This window comes from Embiotoca jacksoni, unplaced genomic scaffold (genome assembly GCF_022577435.1).
Source record: "Embiotoca jacksoni isolate LCO1_2020_lvr unplaced genomic scaffold, fEmbJac1.0.p SCAF_16, whole genome shotgun sequence".
NCBI classification, from domain to species: domain Eukaryota; kingdom Metazoa; phylum Chordata; class Actinopteri; family Embiotocidae; genus Embiotoca; species Embiotoca jacksoni.
The window spans coordinates 5875832-5899106 of NW_027185296.1; the positions used below are offsets into that span (position 1 = coordinate 5875832).

Consider the following 23275-nt stretch of genomic DNA (forward strand, 5'->3'; position numbering starts at 1 on the left):
GGGACTATTGGGAAACATGACCACAAAAAATTGTTAACTTTTCTGCTGAGATCACGTCAGATTGAATTAAAGAATTAATTTTTTGTTGGTTGTCATGTCAATGTGGCCTGAAACTGACTTGTGGACAACCACCCTCACATTTTAAACACGTTAGAGACATCCATTCTTAGACCGAGGCAGTATGTGATGAAGAGAATATGATGAAGCAAATGATGAGAGGAAATTAAAGTGAAGGTCATTTGCATGACTCGTTAATGTCTGTGAGGTTTTAGCTGAAAGGGAAAAATTTAGCTCAATATCATTGCGGTTAAATGAGACAAAAATGATCATTTAATGTAAGAGTAATGATCCAAAAAAACTGAAAGCAAACCTTCTAATGCTCTTTTATGATCTCCATCATGCTCCGGGGTGACTTAACAGTCCATGCATGTCTGTTAATTGAAGCGTGTTCAAGTGCTGCCATACACTACAGGAACACACTGTGCAGTGCACACATGCCGGAGTGAGCGTGATGAGCATGTTTCAACCCTTTTCTCTGACAGGTGTGTTTATGTTTACCTTTTGTCCTGTCGTACCGTGACTCATTCCTTCCCACTGTCTTGTGATTTCTGAATCTACTTGCGGTCAATATTTGCTTGGGGACTTTTTAATAAGCCACTGATCAAACACACACACAAAAATATTGCTGCCGTTTCTCACAGTGTTTTTATTAGAGGCGGAAAGTCTTGTCAACACACAAACAGACACACATAAGCACATCCATGCTGCTGCCTTTTCAGACCACTGGTTGCTAAGGCAACTGCAGTGCACCACCTTTCTTTTCAATCAAAGCTATCAGAGCTTCTGCATTTATTTCCATCACAACGGCCGGAGCCACGGTCTGTTTCGACTACAGATTAGCATTGCACAATTTAATTTGACCATGTCAGAGCGTCTTTGTAGAAGCAACTCCAACAAGGATTTGCTTCCCCCTTTCTTGTTGAAATGTTTGTTTGTGTGCTTTTTAGCGGCAGCGTGAGTGTTGCAGAATGGATTGTGAAGTTGGTGAGGCAAAGTGCAGAATAGAGGACGGTTCTCACCATAGGCACCACCTGTACTCCACTCTGGGAGCCTTCTGAGAGCTGCCAATCAATCAACATTTAATAAAAGCCCTGCTGATTTAGGGAGGAGGAAAGGTCACAGCAGAGTTGAGAGGGTCAGAGCACCACTTGGCTGTCTGTTGGGCACTGAGTCCAATGACAGGCTTTGCACTATCAGCGATAATGCTATCTATGTGGTCCTGAGAATTGTTGATAAAGATGTTATGGTGTGCGTGATCTGTATCTAATATATCACACTATATAAACATAGAGTAAAGATATATATTTTTTGTCAATTTTCTTGCTCAGCAGTGAAATTTGAGCACCACTAAGAGTCTATGGCCATGCTAGCAGCTCTATGAGGCGTTGAGCTTAATGCTGATACCCTCTGCAGAGCCTAATGATACATCACAACATTTTAAAATGATAGAAATGCTCAGCGAACATTTGGTGCATTTAAGTATTAGTGTTGATACCCACATGCTGTTCTTAAAGGAGCAGCGTGTTGGATTTAGTGGCATCTGGTGAGGTTACAGATTGCAACTATTTGAACACAACTCGCCTCACCCTCTGCTTGCAGGAGACTCTACGGTTGCTGCAAAATTTACAGAAACCAAAAGTCCCTCTCTAGAGGCAGTGTTTGGTTTGTCCCTTCTGCGCTACTTTAGAAAAATGGTAGGGGAACATGGCGGGCTCTGTGGAACAGGACCTGCTCCCTATGTAGCTATGAAGGGCTCATTCTGAAGTAACCAAAAAACAGTGATCACAGTTTCAGGAGATTTTACACAATTAGGAATATTATATTCCATGTATGCCAATAGATGCCCCTAAATTCCACATACAGTACCTTTAAGCAGGTAATATGTTCACTATGTTACTTTAGCAAAGTCATTAGTTTTAGTATTATTTGGTCATCAATTGAAGTATTAGAGAATTTAAACTTTTGGTTACATGATGGCACCAGTTGATCTACTTTTGAGCTAAATGCTAACTCAGCATTGTAAAAGTTGAACATGATGGGAATGTTAGTTTTTGGTCATTAACTAAACTATTGGACAAATTGATGCTGTCAATGAAAAATAAGAGGACAACCATAGTCTTTAAAATTGATCATCTGGAAACATGAATGTCAAAACCAAATTTCAAAATAATCAATTCAATATTTGTTAAATCTTTTCTCTCAAAACAACACGTTAACCTCCTGGTTAAACTAAAGGAAAGTCAGGATCATTAGAACGTATCATCTGGGAACTATGAATAGCAACATATTGAAATATTTTAGTCTGGTTGTCATTTCTTGAGCCACTACAATGGCAAAAGGGATCAGTCAGATTAAAATGCTATTTAGTTCAGTGGGAGGAGTTTTTATTCCTATCTTAAAAAAAATTGTGTCAACCTTAAAGCACATACAAATACAGAGTACAAACTACACCAGCATATGCCTGGATGGCCTTTCCAAAGCACATTTGGCAGTATTAAATTGAGACAGCATGTAGAGCAATGTTGGAATAGCAGAAAGACAAAGTGCACAACGCAACCAGGAAAAACTAAGATCTCAGGCTGACTTACCATCGAGGGCAGAAGGTCCTGGATTCTTATTCTCCTCTGCAAGCATTACTTCCTCTGGAGAGCAAAGAGTATGATCAGTACTGAGCAGCAGATGACAGCTCAGATGGAAAGAGATATACTGGCATCTTTTGTAACTGTATTTACAGCTTATTTAGTGCAGAACAAACAGCTGACAAGTTGCAGCACATAGTCCCACTTTCTACATTTTAAAAGGAATTTTCAATTTGTCTTATCTCATTGAGGAAAAGCTGATGTGTGACTGTGGGGCTGAAGCCACCTGCTCTGTCGATCCAGGCCCGGTAGCCGTTGAGCTCTCTCTCAATCTGTTGCTGGCGTCTCAGCTTCATGAAGGCCCTGCGGTTCTCGACTCTCTCCCTCTCCTTGGCAAATTCCCTGCACAAACAAACCAAACCCCAGAATAATGTATTTACTCTCTGAGGGTGCGGGAGAGGAGAGGAGAGGAGAGGAGGTGGGGAATGGAAAGGAAGTCAAATGATGTTTCTTCCATCTCGCTGAAGAGATAATAACAATGGATCCCCCAATGACCTTTCTGTAAACTAATTAACTTGTATAGACACCTTGTAGTGAATCTGCATAGTTTGACTCGACAGTCGCTGGTTTCTACCAACCAGTGAAAAAGCAAGTTACAGTTAGTCTGTCTTACTGTCTAGGCCACAATATGTTGAATCAACAGGACAACAAAACGAGTATAGTGTTATATAGCTTATAAAGTTGAGGACCTGAAATATAGAGGGCTGAACCTAGGTATGTCACAACTCTATACTACACAGTAATTCTAAACAAGTTTTGTGTATGTAGTTTGTTCAACTGAAACAATGACTAAGTGAAGTGTACTCTAATCAAGCGGGATGCATACTTGAAAATACAGTTGATTTTTGAGTGTGCTGTTGATGTAAAGTACCCTATAATTCCACAATGAGGCACAAAGGATTGACAGCTGGATGAAAAATATATTGTGGATGTGGTGAGAAGCATTAGGAAGTTTTGTGAAAACAAAACTTGCAAAACAGCTTTTTTGTTCTCATCTCAGCTGCAATTTGTTTAACAGGTCTGATGTTTTTTATACCGTTAAAACTTGGTATCACACATACTGTATTTAATCATTATACAAATGAGAAACAATGCTGAGAACTTTAAGTGAGATAAACATTTTGAATTATTTATAACTGTTATAACTGTGAGTATAGGCACAAAATTGCCATCAAAAGCATATTTAAGGGTTTACTGGATCTGTAGCAACCAGTATAATGATAAAACTGCAAGCACTGGCTGCTAAAGAGAATAAACAGTGGAGTATACTTTGGTTTCTATAAAGTATATCCTTCAGTAATTTGTCCACATCAAGCACTAACAATGATGACCGCTAAATGCCAACACCTGTTAAATATTCATAAACTTGACAATGACTGTGTCAATGCATCAATAAGTAGTAAAAGATAATTGTACAGATATTGTCCGCTAAATTTGGACAAGAAAAAGTTACATGCTTCAGATAAATTTAGAAGACGCCAATGAAATATGTGGAAGGTCGTATTGATTGATTGTGATGTGTTTAGTCTTCAAATGTAGACATGGAAATAAACAACCTCTGAGATGGGTCCCAGTTTAAGTCTGTCTGACATGTCAGACTCCTCCTTTTTGCAGAAGTTTGCATTTCTTCATAATAGGTTGATGGTCAATGAGGCAAACATCATAAAAAGAAAAAGAAAGTTTAAAAAAGAAAAAGTTTTGACAATCTAGAAGCTAGAAAGGCCCCATAAATCTCACAAATCTAAAGGCTGAAACCTTGATGCTTTCAAAATGGACGTACCCAGAGAGGACTCCCAGCACTAGGTTCAGCACAAAGAAGGAGCCGATGATGATAAGAGGAATGAAGTAGAGCCAGTTCCAGTAGGGGCCCAAGGCATCGTCGGTCTGAAACACCAAAAAGAAGTTTTAAAGTCAGTGAATTCAAGACAGGCGGGAACAGACCTGACTCATGCTGCCACTGGGATACAAGACAGAAAGACACAGGTGTAGGTGTTTGGGCGGCTGATGTGGGTTCAAGTCTGTGTGCAGGCAGGGAACCGAGCACAGACATCATGCGTATTGATCGGCTCTCACAGAAGGAGCGTGGAGGGAGGAGGAACCGTTACTGTCTACTGATGCTGGTATAAAAACAGAGTATTGTATTTCTGCGTCACTTTATAGAAAGGGAACCTGAGAACGTTTATATCATGACTGTATATTATGTGTTGTACGTGTAACCAAATTAATGGCTCTCGAAAAGTACGGCTCGAGTGTTTGTGCATTTACTGCAGGTGTGTACTTCGGTTTAAACTGACATTATTACTGTAAGTCTGCACAGTCAGCAGATCCTTTTCAATTTCACAGAAGCAGCAATGTCATCTTTTTCTTTCCTGTGTCCCTCCTCACTCAGCAGTGAAGCTCATTCAGTGTCACTTTCGACAGCATAACACAATCATTATAGCAAATTTTCTGCCTTCATTCATCTCAATAAAAACTGAGAGAGCAGGCGTGTGACTGCAGATTACACCCTGGCACAGCAGTTTGTTTTATCTGTTGCTTAACTGAGATCATCAAAGAAGTTGGAAAAATACAAATATGGCCAAGCTGTTTATATATATACATATATATATATATGTATATTTTTTTCTTAATATGAAAACTGGCAGTCATGCAAATTTTAAGTTTGTTATAGTCCTTCACGCTGACTTTCAACAACAAACTGTAAAACAAAACTTTCACAACTAAAAACAAATACTTTCTGATATTCAGGGAAGGTGACTATTTAAGTCAAGTCTGATCTTATTGTTATTTCTGCATATGAAAATATCATACAGTATAAAGGAACAGACTTGTATTTTTTGTGCAAAGGGAGGAAGGTCAAAAGTCACTCAGGAGAGGACTGTGTGGCTGTTCACACTGCCGAGGAACCTCACAGCTTGAGGAATGAAATAGTCTGGTGGAAGCAGCATGGATGCTCCGGTACCTCCTGCCAAAGAGGAGGAGGATGGAGTGAATGCAGCAAGAGTAGGTGATTATGTCCATTGCAATGCTGAGGGCCTTCCGGGTGCACCATGTGTCATAGATGTAATGGATGGAGTTCCTATTATCACCGTGTCTGTACTATCACTGGTCAGATGGGTGTGCAGTGGGCTCTGGTCTTTCTGTGGTTGATGATGGCCTCCTCAGTTTTCCTGATATTTAGGGAGAGGTTGTAGATTTTGCATCACGCTGCCAGTTGGTCCACCTCCACTCTGCACAGTGATTCAACACTTTTGCTGATGAGGCCCACCACTAAGGTCATCAGCAAACTTCATATTGAGGACGGAGGTGGATGATGCTGCATATATCTGCAGGGTGACCAGAAGTGGATTGCGCACACAGCCCTGTGGAGCGCCGGTGGTGAGAGTGATGGTCCTGGAGGAGATGCTGCTGATTTGGACTGACTGTGGTCTGAGAATTCCAGCACCCAGTTGCAAACTGGAGGGGACCCAGTGGTGGGGAGGCAGGACTTGAGAAACTGCATGAACAGCCTCTCAAAGTACTTCATGCTGATGCGAGTTGATACAATGGGACGGTAGCTGTCAAGGCAGAACATGGAGGACTTGTGTGGCACTGGCATGATGGTAGTAGACATTATACCTGTGTGGATAACTGCCTGGGACAGAGAGATATTGAAGATGTCAGCAAGGACACCTGCCAGCTACTCATCACAGTCCCTGAAGACTTGGTCTGGGATTCTGTCTGTTCCTGGTGCTTTGCATGGGTTAACTCTAGAGAGGGTATTTATCTCGCACTGTCTGCAGTCAAAACTTGGACACCAATCAGAGGGGTAGTCTTAACTGCAGTCACATACTTCAGTCTCTTGAACCGAGTGTACAAGTCATTCAGTGCATGTGGGAGAGAGGCGTCGCCACAGCAGGTCTGATGAGGAGACCTGTAGTCTATGAGGGCCTGGATACATCCCTGCTGTCTGTGAAGTAGCTTCTGTCTTGCATCTTGTCTTTTTTACCTCCCTAGCACATGACACAGTGGTCCTTCCTGTTGTGAGGGCTGCCTTATCAGATTTGAATGCAGTAAATCAGCAGCACCTGAATTTCTGCTGTCAGCCATGACTTCATGTCGGCCCATGAGGAGATGGTTCTGGTAACTGTGATGTTATCTGTGCACTTATTGATGTAGGCTGTCACTGTCCCTGTGTACTCCTTCAGATCAGTCTGCTCACTCGGAGGCTGCCTCTTTGAACATGCCTCAAATCGATGCTCTCAAAGCAGTTCTGAAGAGCTGAGACAGACTTCTCTGGTCAGAGCTTGATGTGTCACTAACCTGCATTACATCAGTTCACATTATTAAAGTCCCAAGAAATTACAATGCAGAAAACATTTTAAACCAGACACTCACTAAGCCCAGCGCAGCATTTCATGCCTGTCATGTGGCTCTAAAGCAAAAATGGCATCATTGTTGGTTTTCAACATTTGAACATACTGTATGTCTCTGTGTGTTGCACCTTAATATACAATCTTCTTTTGTATGACTTTGGGGACTCTCAAAACCATTTCCTCTGACAGTATGGCCTGGCCTTTTCAGGCTTTTGGTGTTGAACTGAGTGTGTCAAAAAAACATTGTGTCAAACAATCCTTCCAGTCAGTCCCATTAAGTGGCATTCGTGGTTCAGCTTGTTATTATTCTGAGTCAGTTGTTGAGCAATCAGTTGTTGCTCAGTGATGTGGATCAGGAGTACTTTATGATATCAGTCAAGCGCTATGACAGAAATACCCACCCTTGGTGACAATATAAATAGTTGTCTATGAATAGACATGATTTTTGAGCAGACATATATGAAAATAAAAAGTGAAGTCTTCTGAAGCATTTGAGACGGGATTCAATGGAAAAAAAATACTAAATGTGAGAGCTGGATTTTCAGCTGGCAATATTTCCAAGTGCTTATGGAGCTCACATTCATACATAACACAGGTTTGTAGAGTCATTGATTCTCGATGAAATTTCTCAGAGCAAGTTTATAGTTTTCTAAGATGGTATGAAAACGACAAGCTAAAAGCAAAACAAGAGTAAAAATAGCACTTTGCAGTTACAACACCAAAATCACAACCTAGTAACATCCCTCCCTTTTCTCTCCTCCCACAGGCAGACTGCCTGAGAGAGATGAGGACGTCGGGGTAAAGACATCCATTCGGCAACCACTAACACGCTGGAACCAGAGCTGCTTCTGTTCATTACGGCTAATGGAGTATAAATTGTAACAAAACACCTCTACGCCTGGATAATTTGCAGAGAAATAGAGAAATATTATGAGTGGCACATGTATGTGTGGTGTGTGGGTAAGCTATCTTACATTGTAGAGTACAGTTGTCCATCCCTCCATGGTGATGCACTGGAAGACGGTGAGAAGAGCAAACAGGATGTTGTCAAACTGGGTGATGCCGTCGTTCGGGCCGATCCAGGTATCGCTGCAGGTGTATTTGACAGGACACTGGCGCACACCACACGGGAACTCAGACTCAGACGAGTCCACCGTCTCGTTGGCTGAGCAGAAAGATGCAGAAATACAAAATGTTACATGTCATAAGACAGAGATCTTGACAGATCTTGTTCCTTAACATTAACAAGTTACTACATAATCACTGAAATTTGAAAGCTATCATGTATTAAAAAAACTTCCACACAGAATGTGAGAGGATAAAATTTTTGTTTTCGTGTCTCCTGGTCTGAAAATTAAACCACTCCAAGTACACAGTGAGCAATGATCTCTGAACAGTGACGGACAATACTTACTTCGGTCTGTCTGCGTTTTCTAACTGTCTATTCAGCTTAAGTGTGATGGGAGCAGCTTGGAGGTTAATGACAGCTATGAATGTACAATGAGCCATTGTAGTACGCCGCATTGTTGGTTTTAATTATACAGGACAACACTACCGGTTTGTTTTGATCAAGTCTCCAGGTGCAGCCGACATGCCGTGTGTGTATGAACGCATGTGTGCATGCATTTGTGATTATGACAGAAGAGATACTACCTAAAGGTTGCGAGAGAGAGAGAGAGACACACACGCACGCACGCATGCACGCACACACACACACACACACACACACACACACACAGAGCACAACACAAAGCAAAAGGATGAGCTCAGGCATGACTCTTTGCTTTTAAGTTCTGTGAATCAGTTTGCTGTCAAAAATTGTTCTGAAGTGTCTCTTATCCGTTCATATTTGCGCATTATTTACAACAATCTGGGGTTGTATGTGTTTAATTCATCCCATCAATGTGTGGCAGACGTGTTCAGATAATTTTCTGTTTTGCAGTGCAAACACAAATAGTGGCTTAAGAAATCACAATATAACAGTCATGACAGGATGTCTCAATTGGCTATTATCACAAGACGAGTTCGAATGTGTGCATATATGTGGGCTCTTTGTATGTGTGTGTGTGTATACAGTAGAATAACAGACGCATCACATGAATGGAGATCCAGACACAATTACTATATTTACATCACTTTTTCTTCTTGTTTGTATATATAGATACATACTGTATATGCATCACTGTGCATACAGAGCGTCATGTGTGCAGTAGAGATGAACTGTGAGTGTGTCTGTACCCAGTATTCCAGGCTGTGGTTTGCAGCTGTAGTGCAGTTTGCCACTGTAAAACTCCAGGCCGATGATGGCGAACATGAGGATGGCAAAAAACAGCAGCAGGCCGATCTGCAGAAGAGGAACCATGGCCTTCATTATCGACTTCAGGACGATCTGCAGACCTGCAGGTAGAACACACCGTGAGCAGATTGCATGTGAAAACACACTGTGAATGTGTGATACATGTGTCATCTCAACCTCACTTCACAAAATCAGAAGTTCACTAGTTGCAGCTTCTCTTATATAAATATCTTAGAGGTCTCTGAGTCTTTTATGAGTGTAAATGCTGATGAGCATTTAAAAAAAAAAAAAATGTTTTTACATTTTGAAGACCAAATAATATATAATTTAACTGAGAGAACAATCAACAGATTAATTAAAAATTTAAAATAAACAGTGGTTGTTGCCCTGCCTTTAGGATTAGACCATACATCATACTGATACTGGTCTGGAATCCAATACAGGACATCAATGATTAATAAATTAATTCAACCGGAGGTGCCCAAATGATTTCATATGAAAGGATAAAAATGAATGTGGATGGAGGGTCCCAGGCCAAAAAAGAGGTTTATATTATGTAAAATTAAATTTCATTAATGTGATATATTTTACCAAAAATGTACTAAAATTCTACATCTAAAACAGAATTTCAGAATAATTAAAACACTACTCCTTAATCTGCAAAATAGTAATCTTTTATCTGTTTGTAAAAATTATTGTAAAAAAACAGTTGTCCTGTGCAGCTGCCTCGATCTTTCATCTTGACTGGCAGCTCAAGATCAGTGGCGTAGGACACATTAACAGCACATGAGCATCAGCAGGAGAAAGACAATACCATAACTCCTTGTAGATAAGACATACACCAATGTAATATAAAACCTAGTAGTACTGTGCTGTACATTGCTGAAAACTCATTATGCACTTAGAAGCAACATAAAATGAACAGTTCATAGTCATTACACTTAGGATTTAACAGCACTTAAGAGTAAGGAAAATAAGCACGAGCTTGTCAAATGCTATGGTGGGCGAAAACATTAAAAAGCCTGCGGGCCCCAAACTGGGCTGCTCTGCTATATATAAATATGAGGTATTCTGTGTCATTCTCAAGTATCAACCTGTCCATACGTTTGGCTTTATTCCTTTGGACTGCTTCAACTAAAAACATAGCTCCACTAAAAAGTGTTGGTGGGAGAAACAGGCACACTGTGTCAGGAAAGACATCTGAATTCAACTTTTTTTTTTTTTTTTTAAATACAATTGATTCCTTTGTTAAGTTTGTTTATGGACCACAAACCCCAAAACCTCTGTGGCAATATCTGCAAACATAGATAAATAAAAACCAAAGCAACTATCTTCATAGGCAGATTCCACGAGGTGTTTGCTTTTATACTCATTTGGTTAAACTTACCCTTTAATCCACTCGTGCCCTGTTTATAGTTATAGTTATTAATGACAGAGGAAAACAAGGAATGTAGTATTTGTGATACTCACTGGGGATGCCTGAGACCAGTTTGAGGGGTCGGAGCACTCGCACGGCCCTCAGAGTCCTCAGGTCCACTGAGATGTTCATGTGTGCCCCTGCTGCAGCCAGGATCCTAAACAAGTAAACACATATAGTATGTAAACCCACACACACCAAAGACAGAGGGACAGAACAGGATCATCACAGTCTGCATACGAATGCCACAATTTCACTTTATAAGCTGTGCGAAGCCGTGTCAAAAAGGAGACCCCCACACACACATCCACACACATGGGCCACCACACACGGTGTTTGGAGGACGGCTGCAGTGCTTAGATATCGAATGCGACGACGTGAAGGTCTCCAGCCAGCAACGAGCACAGAGAAAACAACAAGGATGTTTTGTGGGGCTGTTGGCTGTTTCCCTGCATGTGGGAGGATGGCTGTGACAACTGCTATTTAAGAGAAGAACAAAGAAAGCAGCACTGTCAAGGGAAGGTAGGACACCCTTAGGCTGGAGAGACACGAAGCTCACGGACAAACACATGTGTGGACAAACACACACACACCGCAAACACATCAGCCCGCATCTGCTACACAAAGCCAGAGTCCTTCAAAAGTTTTGTCTCCTCGACTCCTCCCACTCTCTGAATAAACCTCTGTGGCCTTCAGCCCTCAGAATGATGAGAGAGGAAAACAGTGTCTGGTGATCTTAGGCCCCTGCTTCCTCATTAGTCTGCCCTCCTGCATCGCTTTCCTCCACACCCTCATATCTTGCTCTTCATCCCTAAACCTCCCTCCTCCTCTCTCTTTCTCTCCTCCTCCACCTATTTTTCAACCCCCTTCCCAATTATACTTCAACTCTGATTCTTTCTTTGTTTTGTTTTTTCCACTGACCTGAACACATATTTATTCCCCTTTCACCTGGATGCCTACAGCGGGGATTTGAGGGTGTGTTTAAGCCAAGGAGAGAGTGGAGCAGCATTTTATTTCAAGACTTTGAAGTCAAGAGATTGACACGATTTAACTTCTCACAACTCCAAAACTTTAGTGTACACAGTGCTTAGAGTAAGTGCAGAATGTTAAATTTTCTCTTTGCATCCACTTTGATCAACAGACGAAGACACAGCCAAAGGCACCGGCATAAGCAAAGAAGTATTTCTTAGGAAATTGACAGGTGCATTATGTAAAATGATTGTAACATGTGATTTATGTACACTAATGTTAAAGTACCATCCTCATGTGCAGTAATTTGCTCTGCAGCGATTGCATACCTAATTATCACACAGCTAGAAACACAGCAACACGGGCCCAATTACATTTCAGTGACAGTGGTGAGAATTAGTCCTGTCTGTAGTGTTAGCAGACAAAGAGTCATCTGATTTAATTATGGGGAGAAGGGAGAAAAAAAAAGGAGAGAGGGAGGGAGAGAGAGAGAAAGGATGAGGAGAGATGAAAGATTAAAATAGCTCACCATCATCCACACAAATATAGAAATAGAATTATCCTCATGAGTTTCACACCTCTAACTACGGTCTTGTGGATTTCAACCCTCTTCCTCTTTTCATCCCCATCAGCTCAGCAGGACTCTGCTTCGTCCTTTCTTTTGTCTGTTCTCCTTCCCTTCTTCCCTCCTTTCACTCCCTCTGCTGCGTCCTGACACCTTGATCATTTCATCCCACTCTTCCTTCATCTCTCAATCTTTCTGCAAACCATTAGTCAGTCCTGGCTGCTCTTTGAGGAGACAAAGAGGTGAGGGGCTCTAAAAATGGCTTCCTCATTCACTCCATTGTTATTCAGTGGATATCCTGGGCCCAGTTTTCCAACAACAACCATTTAAGCTTGTTTTTTTTAAGAGCGAGGTGGTTTTGAAGTCTAACCACATCAACAAAACTCACCATTTTTGTGTTTGGAAAGCATGTCACTTTGAATTTTGTGTGAATTTGTATTAACTTCTTTAACTCAAGGTGTGAGACAATGCTTGCAGATAACATATGACAGCTAAAAAGGATCATATTTACTGCTTTTTGCTAGTCTGTGGCTCTTTGGTGCATGTCCTGGGCTGGAGGTTAGCCACGCTAATGGTAGACACGGTAACGGTAATGCAGTCGCAGCTATTGCTTAAATCTGCAAATGCAGATTAGAGATAAACCGCTTTGATTGGCTGGACGCAAATAATTCTGTAGGATAAAACAAGTGACAACCAACCATGACGTCACCCATTGGTTTGTGAACTACTGTTATGAAGCCCCTAGTTCGGTATTTCGGCCGTCGCCATCATGCTATTTTATAGCCAGAAGTGACCATATTTAGACGAGCAGGGAGGAGAGAGCACTGAATCTTACTCAATTGCTGGCATATTATCTAAATAACGATTTAAATATTTTAAGATGGACCACGAGAACACTGATAAGAAGAAGTGACTTTAGGGAATGACACTATAAAGACTCGTGGAAAAAAAAAAATCATTGACTTGAGAGAAATTAACCCTCGTGTTGTCCTTGGGTCAAAATGACCCGCAGCTGTGTTCAACCAAGTTCTATTTTATTTTCATATTTTTTGGGATCATTGGTGACAAGGAGGCTGTGAGGGTTTCTTTAAAGAATGATGACTAATGATCCCAAAAAATATAAAAATATAGAAATAAAATAGAACTTGGTTGAACACAGCTGCCGGTCATTTTGACCCGAGGACAACGGGAGGGTTAAATGGGAGTCTATGGAGCCTGAGCCTTTTTGGAGCCAACCCCTAGTGGCCCTGAGTGGTATTGGACTTTAAGACAATTCCACATTGGCCTAACTTTTGAGACCTGAAACCAACATTGACTTTTATATTCAATCTATGGGATGACCAGGAATTATACAATTATTTTTTCTTTAAAAAGGACACAGGTCTGTATGATGTTGCAAAAAATGAATTTCAAATGTTGTTGGACTAAATATTTGCATGCTGTGTGTAAATTAAGTTAATTGAAATTAAGTACAATTATTAAGAGTTGTCTGTGGTCCAGAAGAGGATGATGAATTCATATTATAGTAAACTGGCTCATTTAACTGGCATGCCACAATGTATGGTATATCAAAAACAAAATGAAATACAAGGTTCAAATGAAAAAAAGAAAGACATAACAACAGCATTTTACCTCGCTTGAAAAAAATAATAAAACCTAAATTAGAGTGTGAGTTGCAAGGGTCTCAGCTCTCTCTTCTCTCAGTTGTTACAGTACTTAAATTTTTGGTCTCAATATACACAAAAATAAATACAAATATTGACTTGCTTTACTGCCTAAAATCCTTTGAATTTTTTATTTGCCACTTGGTTCAAAGAGCCCTGTTATTGGCTATGATGGGGGGGGACTGGATATTTGCTATCAAAGGAAAAAACGGTTTCCATAGACAGCCAAGGATAAAAATGATAAATGTACAAACTGAATCTAGCAAACGGTAAAAAAAAAAGCCTTCTTACAGATTAAATCCAAATGTCAGACTGTTTACTTCAAGTGCAAACCAAAAAAAAATTATATAAAGATGCTGCTGCAACGTCCAGTAACCTCCAAATCTCTCTGTCACAGTCTTGCACTGTTACGTCTCTGATGCAGACTACTACCGTCTGGACATTGGCACCCCCTTTATGATGGAGACAAGGAAGGTGAAGGTTGGCCACAGAAGTTGGCAGATTTAAATCAGTCAGGGGAAGCACAACACATGGCTGATTTGGCGCAAATAAATAATTTGGCAGACAATTTATTTCCTCCCTGCAGTTTTCTCTTCTCCATACTGCAGGAATATGTATTTATCCATTTAATGTTTGTATTTAGACTGCTTTATAATTCAATTAGACTCTTTCAGTGGTATCAAACACTATCTAACTCACAAGGAAGGTCAGTGGTCATGATTATAGTAAAGTCCAAAATAATATGAACAAAAAATTATAGACTGCTAGTTCTTCAGGTGTTTGAGTTTAAATTTTAACATTATAGATAAAATCTTCAGATGAAGTATTCTTCAGATCCTACATCTCTTCCAGTTTCTCTTGTTTCTCTCACAAAAGTAAACTAGATCGTCAATAAAATCAGGAGTTGGGGCCCTACAGGGATGAGATGTTTTTGGTGGTTCGATTGATTAAAACCCTGGCTGTCACTTTATGGACACCCGAACTGATGACACATATCTGACAGGTGCCTGTTGTTTCCACAAGTCAATAAAGTCACTTTTAGTCACCGGAAGCTGTCACACAAGAAAAACATCTTTGTCCACCCTGCTTGTATCTGCAGCCGATATTTGAGGCACACACTGTAGTGAACTGAGCTGATGCCCCGGTCAGAGTTGTCAGCCGTGATAAGTGAGTAACAATGACATACCCTGCAGAAACGACAGCTCCCTGCTGCGTGACAAATCTGTGGTGACAGCCGTCATGCCGTGATACCGATCACGTCCTGACTTATGCTCCATGTCACTGTCATGCTGCTAACAAATATGATATGAGCGCACCTGACTATTGTAATGATAATAATTATACTGTGCTATTTACACCACTGGTTCTCAGCTCTGGAGTGACAATATCATTATGGTGACTCAAAACAGGAAATACATCATATTTCTGCAACATACATTTTTGTTGTCTTTTTAATTTTTGCCTTCGTCTTATGAAACAATATCAACCCTTCAGCCTCTTAACACTGTGAGAATGTAAAAAAAATATGGTGGGGGAGGCACTAAAAAAAGCACTGCTTGAATTAAAGTAATCAGGTTAAAAACCTGAAACTGATGGCAGACATTTTGACCTGTCGTTGCAGAAACGGTAAAGGTGCACTAATGATGGCTGCATACCCCTTAGGTGAGGTCCTGCTTCTGTGCATTTTGGTCCATTGTATGGTTAGTATGCCGAAAAAAAGATTCAGTATAACAGAAAGTGTGTGGAATGCAGTACGGATCGAGACAGATATGACCAAGAGGGTCAAAGGCGCATTTTTTATGAAGAAGTAGTATGTCACAATTGTGTGCATGCAATATTGCATGCAACAGCACACACTTTGTAAGGGCAGCTGAAGTATGTACTGAAAGCAAAACAAAAAAGTATGCGATTCAGAATGCAACTATTTAGTGTCATCACTTTATTAGCAGGTTAATTGGAAACACCAGTCTGTGCAGGGCCCCAGGACGCTGCTCCTCTATCGGTAATGTTATTAGTTACATCTATGCTTTTCCTGTAATGTCAAAATATCTGTAGATGTCTATATCTTAAGGTCAGTTGAAGGACATTGCAGAATTGTGGTGATTGTCCTTCTTCCCTGCCAAGTTGTGACAAAAAGTCATATACTGTACAGTATATAGTGATGATGGTTTCTGTGTTTACACTCCAGCAGCATGGTGTGCAATAGATTGCATCAGGAGGAGTGAATCCAGCAGCAGTAAACATGATTAAACAGCATGAGATGGTAAATCCAAGCTGGAGAAAACTGAAAAACATGCACCTCGTTTCCTATGTGGTTCTATGAAGACAACGGTGGATATTAATTACTAAACATTAAACAAAGACGAAGGTAAACTAAGGTAATGCAGGCTTTTCTTTTTTGGCATCTTGCTCTTTTAGGTGTTTTTCAATGTGATAGTGTATATAATACAATTACATGGTATTAAGGAACAAGGTATTGTCACAGTGATGTGTTGGCATGTTTTCTCACTGCTGCTTGCACTGCTTAAAATGTTCTAACACAAGCTGTATATTCAGTTATTTATAAATCCTAAATAAATCCCCTTTTATTTGCCAGCACAGGCTCCCAGTAACTTCCAGCAGTGACTCAATTCCATTCAATGAAATACACGTTCAAATGAATTTCTTCTGCAACTTTTCTCTCTGACAATAACAGCAGAGACTAATACTGCCTATTTCTATTCATTACACCTTGGCAGAATAGCTCAAGGATTTATTTAATTATTAAAAATAGATCAATTGTATTTTATAAATAATATATGTTTGTTGTAGTGTAGTAAATGTAACATCCATCTGCCAAGTCAAATATCTAAGCAAATATCTTCCCTTCCGATGTGTCCCTGAGCAAAATAATAAATCCTGTCAAACCACAGAGTTGCTTTAATGTGAAAGCTGGAATTTTTTTTTCCTGAAAAGAAACATTCTGAGCTGATTTAAGTTAATTTTTTCAGTGTTTATTTGGGCAAAAGAAGGAGTGAGTTTTTCACTCACAGAACAACACAGTCCTGTCTGGGGAGGGAATGAACAGTTGGACATATGGTCATCTTTAAGATAATACAAGTCCCAGTTTAGCATCTTGTCTGATTCTGCAGGACAATCAATTAAAATAGCTGCTGTAGTGGCCCACAGTATGGTGGGTGGTGATGTAGATCTCAGTCATGATGAACTCCCGGTTCAGACTGTGTTGGGAGTAACGTGGAGTGTCAACACGGACACATTCTCCTTTAAAGTTTCCCTGGAGGAGAAACCAGCAACACGGCGGGGACTTCTCTCAACTGTTGCCTCTGTGTTTGATCCACTGGAGTTATTGGCTCCCTTCCTCTTACAGGGAAAGAGAGTATTGCAGGAAATGTGCCAAAGGGGGATTGAGTGGGACGAACCACTGCCCAAAGAGTTGAGGCCACAATGGGAGAGCTGGCTGAATGATCTAGAGAATCTGCAAAAACTCCAGATTCCAAGGTGCTTTGTTCCTCAAGAACTAGGAAATGTTCAGAGAATTGAACTGCACCACTTTTCGGAGCATCCTAAGCTGGATTCTGTCGCAAAGTGCTGGACGATTAGATGATGCTTCTTTGAGAACATTCCTTTATGAGGCAATGTCAATCGTAAACAGCCGCCCACTCACTACTAACAACCTAAATGATCCCAAGGCTCTAGCCACTTACCCCAAATCATATACTTACCATGTACTGTAAGCTTCTGTTCTGCTGCCTCCACCAGGACAGTTTGTGGCTGAAGATTTGTATGCCAAGAAAAGATGGCGCAGAGTACAATATCTGACAGAGCAATTCTGTATTACGTGGAGGAAGGAATACCTGACAAACATCACTTTCAGACAAGGCTGGCACTCTTCAAAGAGAAGTGTGAAGATTGGAGATATCGTCATTGTCAAAGAGGAAGGGATTCCGCGCAATGAGTGAAGACTTGGAAGAGTACTTGATGCTTGCAAGGATGAAGATGGTCTTGTGTGAAAAGTCACACTACAGATAGGAAATAAAAAGCTAGGGAAAGAAGGTTCACGACTCATTCTTGAACGTCCTATTCATAAATTAGTCGTGCTTGTGGAAAACAACTCAAATGTATTTCAGTAAGACTAATGTTTATTTGCCTACCTGTGTGAAAAGGTCAAGGTATCAAGTTGACATGAAAGTATTTTACAGTCATCAAACATTTGGTTCTGAAAATTACTGGATTTATTTATTTGCATTTATTATTTGCATCATAAATCACAGTAACTTGGTGGGAGTGTAACTGTCAAAGAGACATGTTGAAGCCAGTTATAAGTTTATAAATGTTCCCTGTGTGTGCAGGCATGTTGAATGAGCAGGATTGATTAACATGCAATTGAAATCTGTTGAGTTTATATGGTTGAGCTCAGGTTACAGTAATTCTTTATGTAGTGTCGTAAAGTAACGGGCCACACCCAGAGTTGGCGTGGGCACATGACCGTGGCATTGTGGGTCGGTTTGCTGGCACAGACGCAGAGAGGAGTGAAGACCCCAAGCTAGACTAATTCTGCACATGGTCCAAGAGGTGCACACGGTAAATTGTTTATTTGTTAATATATTTATGTATATTGTTGTTGACCAGCATTTATATTGATATGTATTGCATTTTTGAGAGATTGTAGTTTGTAGTTTTGTGGCATTGTTAATGTGCTCACGTGAGCTTGTTTGGCAACGGACATTTGCATGAGAGACTCCAGAAAGGGCTCGCAATATATGTCAAAATGTTTATGTTTGTTTATAGTTTTCACGGTGTCCGAGGTGTCGAGAGAGAGAGAGAACGCGTCAATAAAAGTTCATCAAAGACATCAGTACGAAGCGTTGCCATTTTGTTGGACCAGTGGAGCTACAGTGTGTGTGTGTGCGTGCGTGCGTGCGTGCGTGCGTGTGTGTGTGCAGCAGATTGTCTTGACAGAATAAGGAATTGTGTGGAGAAACTCCTACAGTGCTGCTCTTGTTGGTTTCGTTGATATAAGACTCTCTGCCTCCCACAGTGTACGCTCTCATTTTTTAACTCCCCCCTCATCTGTCCTTTTCACTCCTTCTCACACACGCGCACACACGCACGCACAAACACACAAACACACAATTGTATTAAAATTGTTATAAAAGAACAAATGTTGCGGCTCTTTAAATCAACAGCCTGAGATACAGACCCAGCTTTGTGTAAATTAGTTATCTAAACAAACTATCTCAACTAAGTATCAGCCAGCATATTGGTTTATGTGTCAGCTATCTAAATGTTTGCTCTTTAGCCAGAATGAATAATTGATCTGGGTGATTTATCTTCCATCAGGAAGAAGAAAGAGCATGAGGTGACATTGAGATACAAAGAGAGATGTCACAAACGTTCACATACATAATGCAAAACCAATGAAGTAACTGAAAAGCAGTTACACACAGTTGGTTTATATATTTTTTAAAATCCAACAGTCACAGCAAAAATTCTGCTAAATTATAAGGTTGACTTAGAAAACTAAAACTTAAAACAATTCAAGCAGGAAAATAAGGATTTATATTGAGCTTTTTGGGGTATTTGAGAGGCGACTTTTGATTATCAGCAGATGGAAGCAGAAGATCCAAATCTTTTATTTAGTGAAAATAGCTACAACATGAAGTGACAGTCCAACTCCATGCTATAGTCCTATCAACAAAATGTATTTGTATCACAAGTAAAAGTACTCATTATACTGCAAAATTGCACCCGTCTATGCAACATTGTTTATAATAGTATTGGACTATTGTAACCAAAATGTTTATTCCTATTGAGGGGTTTATTCCATACCACTGTGTCATATTTTATAAATTATGTTGCAGCTCAACAGTTTTTGCTTGTAAAGTCTCTCTGTAGAGCTACAAGATAAATGTAGAGTATTTCTCTGTGAAATGTAGAGCATCTGTGGTGGCTTCTCAAGTGTTCATCGTGAGATAAATATAAATATAAAGAAATTGGGCTGAATGTATTTGGGCTTGGACTTCTGCTTTGTCTCTGGTGGATAATCAAAGCCAAATTTAATCCACTGCTTGTTGGCAGTGGTTTAACTCTGACAGTAACATAACGAGCTGCTTCAGGACCAACTCTACTGTAGTGACAAAACACCGTGCCCTAAAAAAACCTTGTGCAGCATTTAACGTCTGTCACCTACAATATGTAGCTTTTTATACCCCTCAACACCTGGTGATGAATAATACAGTGTGCTGTATGTAATTTTGCAGATGCTAATCTATGGTTGATTGATAGGAAGAGCCTTTGATGTAATTTCCACCGCAGCCAGACTCCAGCTGAGATCAAAGGGGGATTTCTGCAGGTCAATAGCTCTAAAGATAAACAAACTGTATGTAATTTACCATCAGGCAGCAGTTTCTCTATTCAGGCTCGAGGTCAAATTTAATCGCAAAAGTTTAACCAAATATACTGAAAGTCTCAAGGTTAAGTAAGATTTGTTATGTGACCTTAATTTTCTTCTGCTGACCATGGAGCACTTAACACTGTCGCTATTTCAAACTCTTTGCAGTCTCTTGAATATCTGTCTTTATTGCACTTACCATCCTTTTCCTCTGGAAACATCCATACAATATACGACCAAATAATACAAAACATTCTTATGACTTAACCAGGTAAAGAGAGGCTGGTGTTAGTTGTTATCACAGCATCGGATCATAGAATGCCCAAAGAAAACCTCCCAAAAAACCCAACACAATTTTAACAAATTATTTGTGCTTGAAACTCTCCCACAAAGCCTATAATTTAAACAAAAGTTATTGTATTAATCAATTCAAAAAAAATAAGAAGATAGAATTGCCACCCTGCGGTTCTATGCCTCGGCCAACAAGTCAAGTTGCAGTGTCATCCATTCCTGTCCAGACTCATTTATGTGGTGAAGACTTTAAAAGAATTTGGCCAATAAAACTGATTCAGATACACAAAGTTGTAGCCACTACAAAGAACAATACTTCAAATATAGATGTTTCGGAAAAAGAAGCTAAATATACTAGAACGTGGATGTGTTAATCACACATCGTCAACCCGACAGCCCAGATCTATACAATCATCTTAGTTTCAAGGTGGACACCAAATATTAGTGTCACCAATTTAACACCTGGCTAAAGATGAAATGTGGCCGCAGTCTTCCGTTTTGTTCCTGAGTTATGAAGAATGGCTGGAAAAGTGTTTTTGCAGAATATTATAACGTCAGACTTAAGTTGACCTTTGAATTTTTAGGATATAAAATGTCATCACTTTATCATTTTCATCCAATTAGTCACTTATTTTGTCATAAGTTGTATATGAATACATGAGGTCACTGTGACCAAAATTTAATCAGTTCATCCTTGAGTCCGAGTTGTTTCTGAGATATAAAAAAATAGGATGAACGGACAGACAACCTGAAAACATAATGCCTCCCATCACTATGTTCTATCCCACCATTCCGGAGGAATATAAACAGCATTTGTAGAGAAAATGTTGTAAAACCGATCAGTTTTCTCTGCCAACAACACTGATGGTTGATTCTCCTCAGAAGATGTTCTGGTGAAAACAAGACTCACTGCCAGGGAATTGCTGCAATCCAGACAGTAATTATTTTGACAATTACACATGAGCTCTTCAGGCTCAATCAATTGGAAACATAGTAGTGGATGCTTCATTAAAATGCCAGGTTTCTGTCAATTTGAGGAGGTTTCTGTCCCCAGGTTTCAGGAGTTTAAAAGTAATTGGACCGATACACAAGAAGTCAATAAGAAAAAATAAAAATCATCATGATCAATATTTTCTGGAAAGTATTGTTAAAGAATTGGCCATAGTTGGGTGTTTTAGAATTAATTTTATATAATGGCAATTGCAATGTTCATTCCATACTACACTCAATTTTTTCACCATTTATGGTCACTCACCAAGTTAATTTTTTTAGGCATTGTTAATTTTGGTGTAAAGGACCAAAGGTGACATGTACATGGTCAGAAAGCATCCCATGAGCTACTATTTAATTGATAAATATATTTTTCTTTTTATTGCCCATTCATTTGTAATGTAATGTCTCTAGACGTTACACGTCAAGTAAGATGTAGGATTGAATGAGTTGTAGTATGTCAGCCTCTCTCACTGTAAAGGTCTTTACTTGCTCTCGGTGTGGACAGTGTGTCGACACCTGCTGCGCCTCCATCTCTGTCCGTCTCTGAAACATGTAATTTCATACTGAACTCAGGAGATTCAAAAATAATTTAATTCGTGGTAGACTGCCTTGCCCTTGTATTTTGTTAAACAAGTCTTTTACCAGAGCAGGAACTCAGGAACTACTGTAACACTGAAAATTAATGTATACGTTAAATTCTCACTAAGGGGATGTCTGCCTCAAATTGACAAGACAAATTGTCAGGACATAATTGAGAAATGTTCCAGACCTTCCTTCAGTTTTGTTAAGTTTTACTAGTAAATTTAATCTAATTTCCTCGAGTTCCAGCGAACAGTGGGACCTGTTAGTTGTTGTTTGCTGTTAGTGTAGCACCTCATCATCTCTGATCAGATACCAGACCAGACAACATAAAGAACCTCCACAACGTCTTTGTCTCAGAGCTCATTCAGCTGCCTTTTAATAGCTGGAAAGGTGCAGAGGGAGAGAGAGAAAGGAAGAGACAGGGAGGGCATATCGGTACAGAGAGTGAGCTTGTTAGGCGTCAACTTCCCCGGCATCATCTTCATTATTCACTGACTTGATTCGAGATCACAGAAAAATACCACTTCTGCACTGAGGACGTCATTTCAATGTCACCCCTTTCTCTCTCACACTCTTCATCTTAATCATGTAAATATTCATGTGTCACTTTGCTTTGTGAGACAAAAGTTTGTTAAATTGTGAACAAAAGGTGTTTCCAGTGCTCTGCCTGTTCCCTTCTTTTTATTATGCTCACATAAAAATGCACAAAGAGTAGGTGTATAATCACATTCCTCCATCAGAAAAGACAAATCTGTCCTGGTCTTCACTAATTGTAGAGTCATTGAGCGGGATTGGAGCCAGTGACAGCCTGACCTGGGGCGGGGTCCTCAGTCACCACGGTAACAGCTCAGGGGGACATATCCTCCCATGCTGTGTCTGAACTCATCGATCGATCAGACAACAGATGGAAAATAAGACCGGAGAGGACGTCTGTGTGTGTGTGTGTGTGTGTGTGTGTGTGTGTGTGTGTGTGTGTGTGTGTGTGTGTGTGTGTGTGTGTGTGTGTGTGTGTGTGTGAAAGAGACAGTTTGATAGTCAGTTCTAACAGGTGTA

At 40.1% G+C, this 23275-nt stretch overlaps 1 protein-coding gene across 1 annotated transcript in view; it reads right to left on the reverse strand.

Moving 5' to 3' along the window:
- LOC138198813 (voltage-dependent R-type calcium channel subunit alpha-1E) overlaps nt 1-23275 on the reverse strand; it is a 101394-nt gene that overhangs the window by 28126 nt on the left and 49993 nt on the right. Inside the window, exons 6-12 of the mRNA XM_069150475.1 lie at nt 10821-10924; nt 9293-9451; nt 8029-8219; nt 4480-4583; nt 2926-3041; nt 2649-2702; nt 1080-1121 (exon numbers count right to left, since the gene is read on the reverse strand). Coding sequence (XP_069006576.1) covers nt 1080-1121; nt 2649-2702; nt 2926-3041; nt 4480-4583; nt 8029-8219; nt 9293-9451; nt 10821-10924 — 770 coding nt within the window. The remainder of the gene's footprint in view (nt 1-1079; nt 1122-2648; nt 2703-2925; nt 3042-4479; nt 4584-8028; nt 8220-9292; nt 9452-10820; nt 10925-23275) is intronic.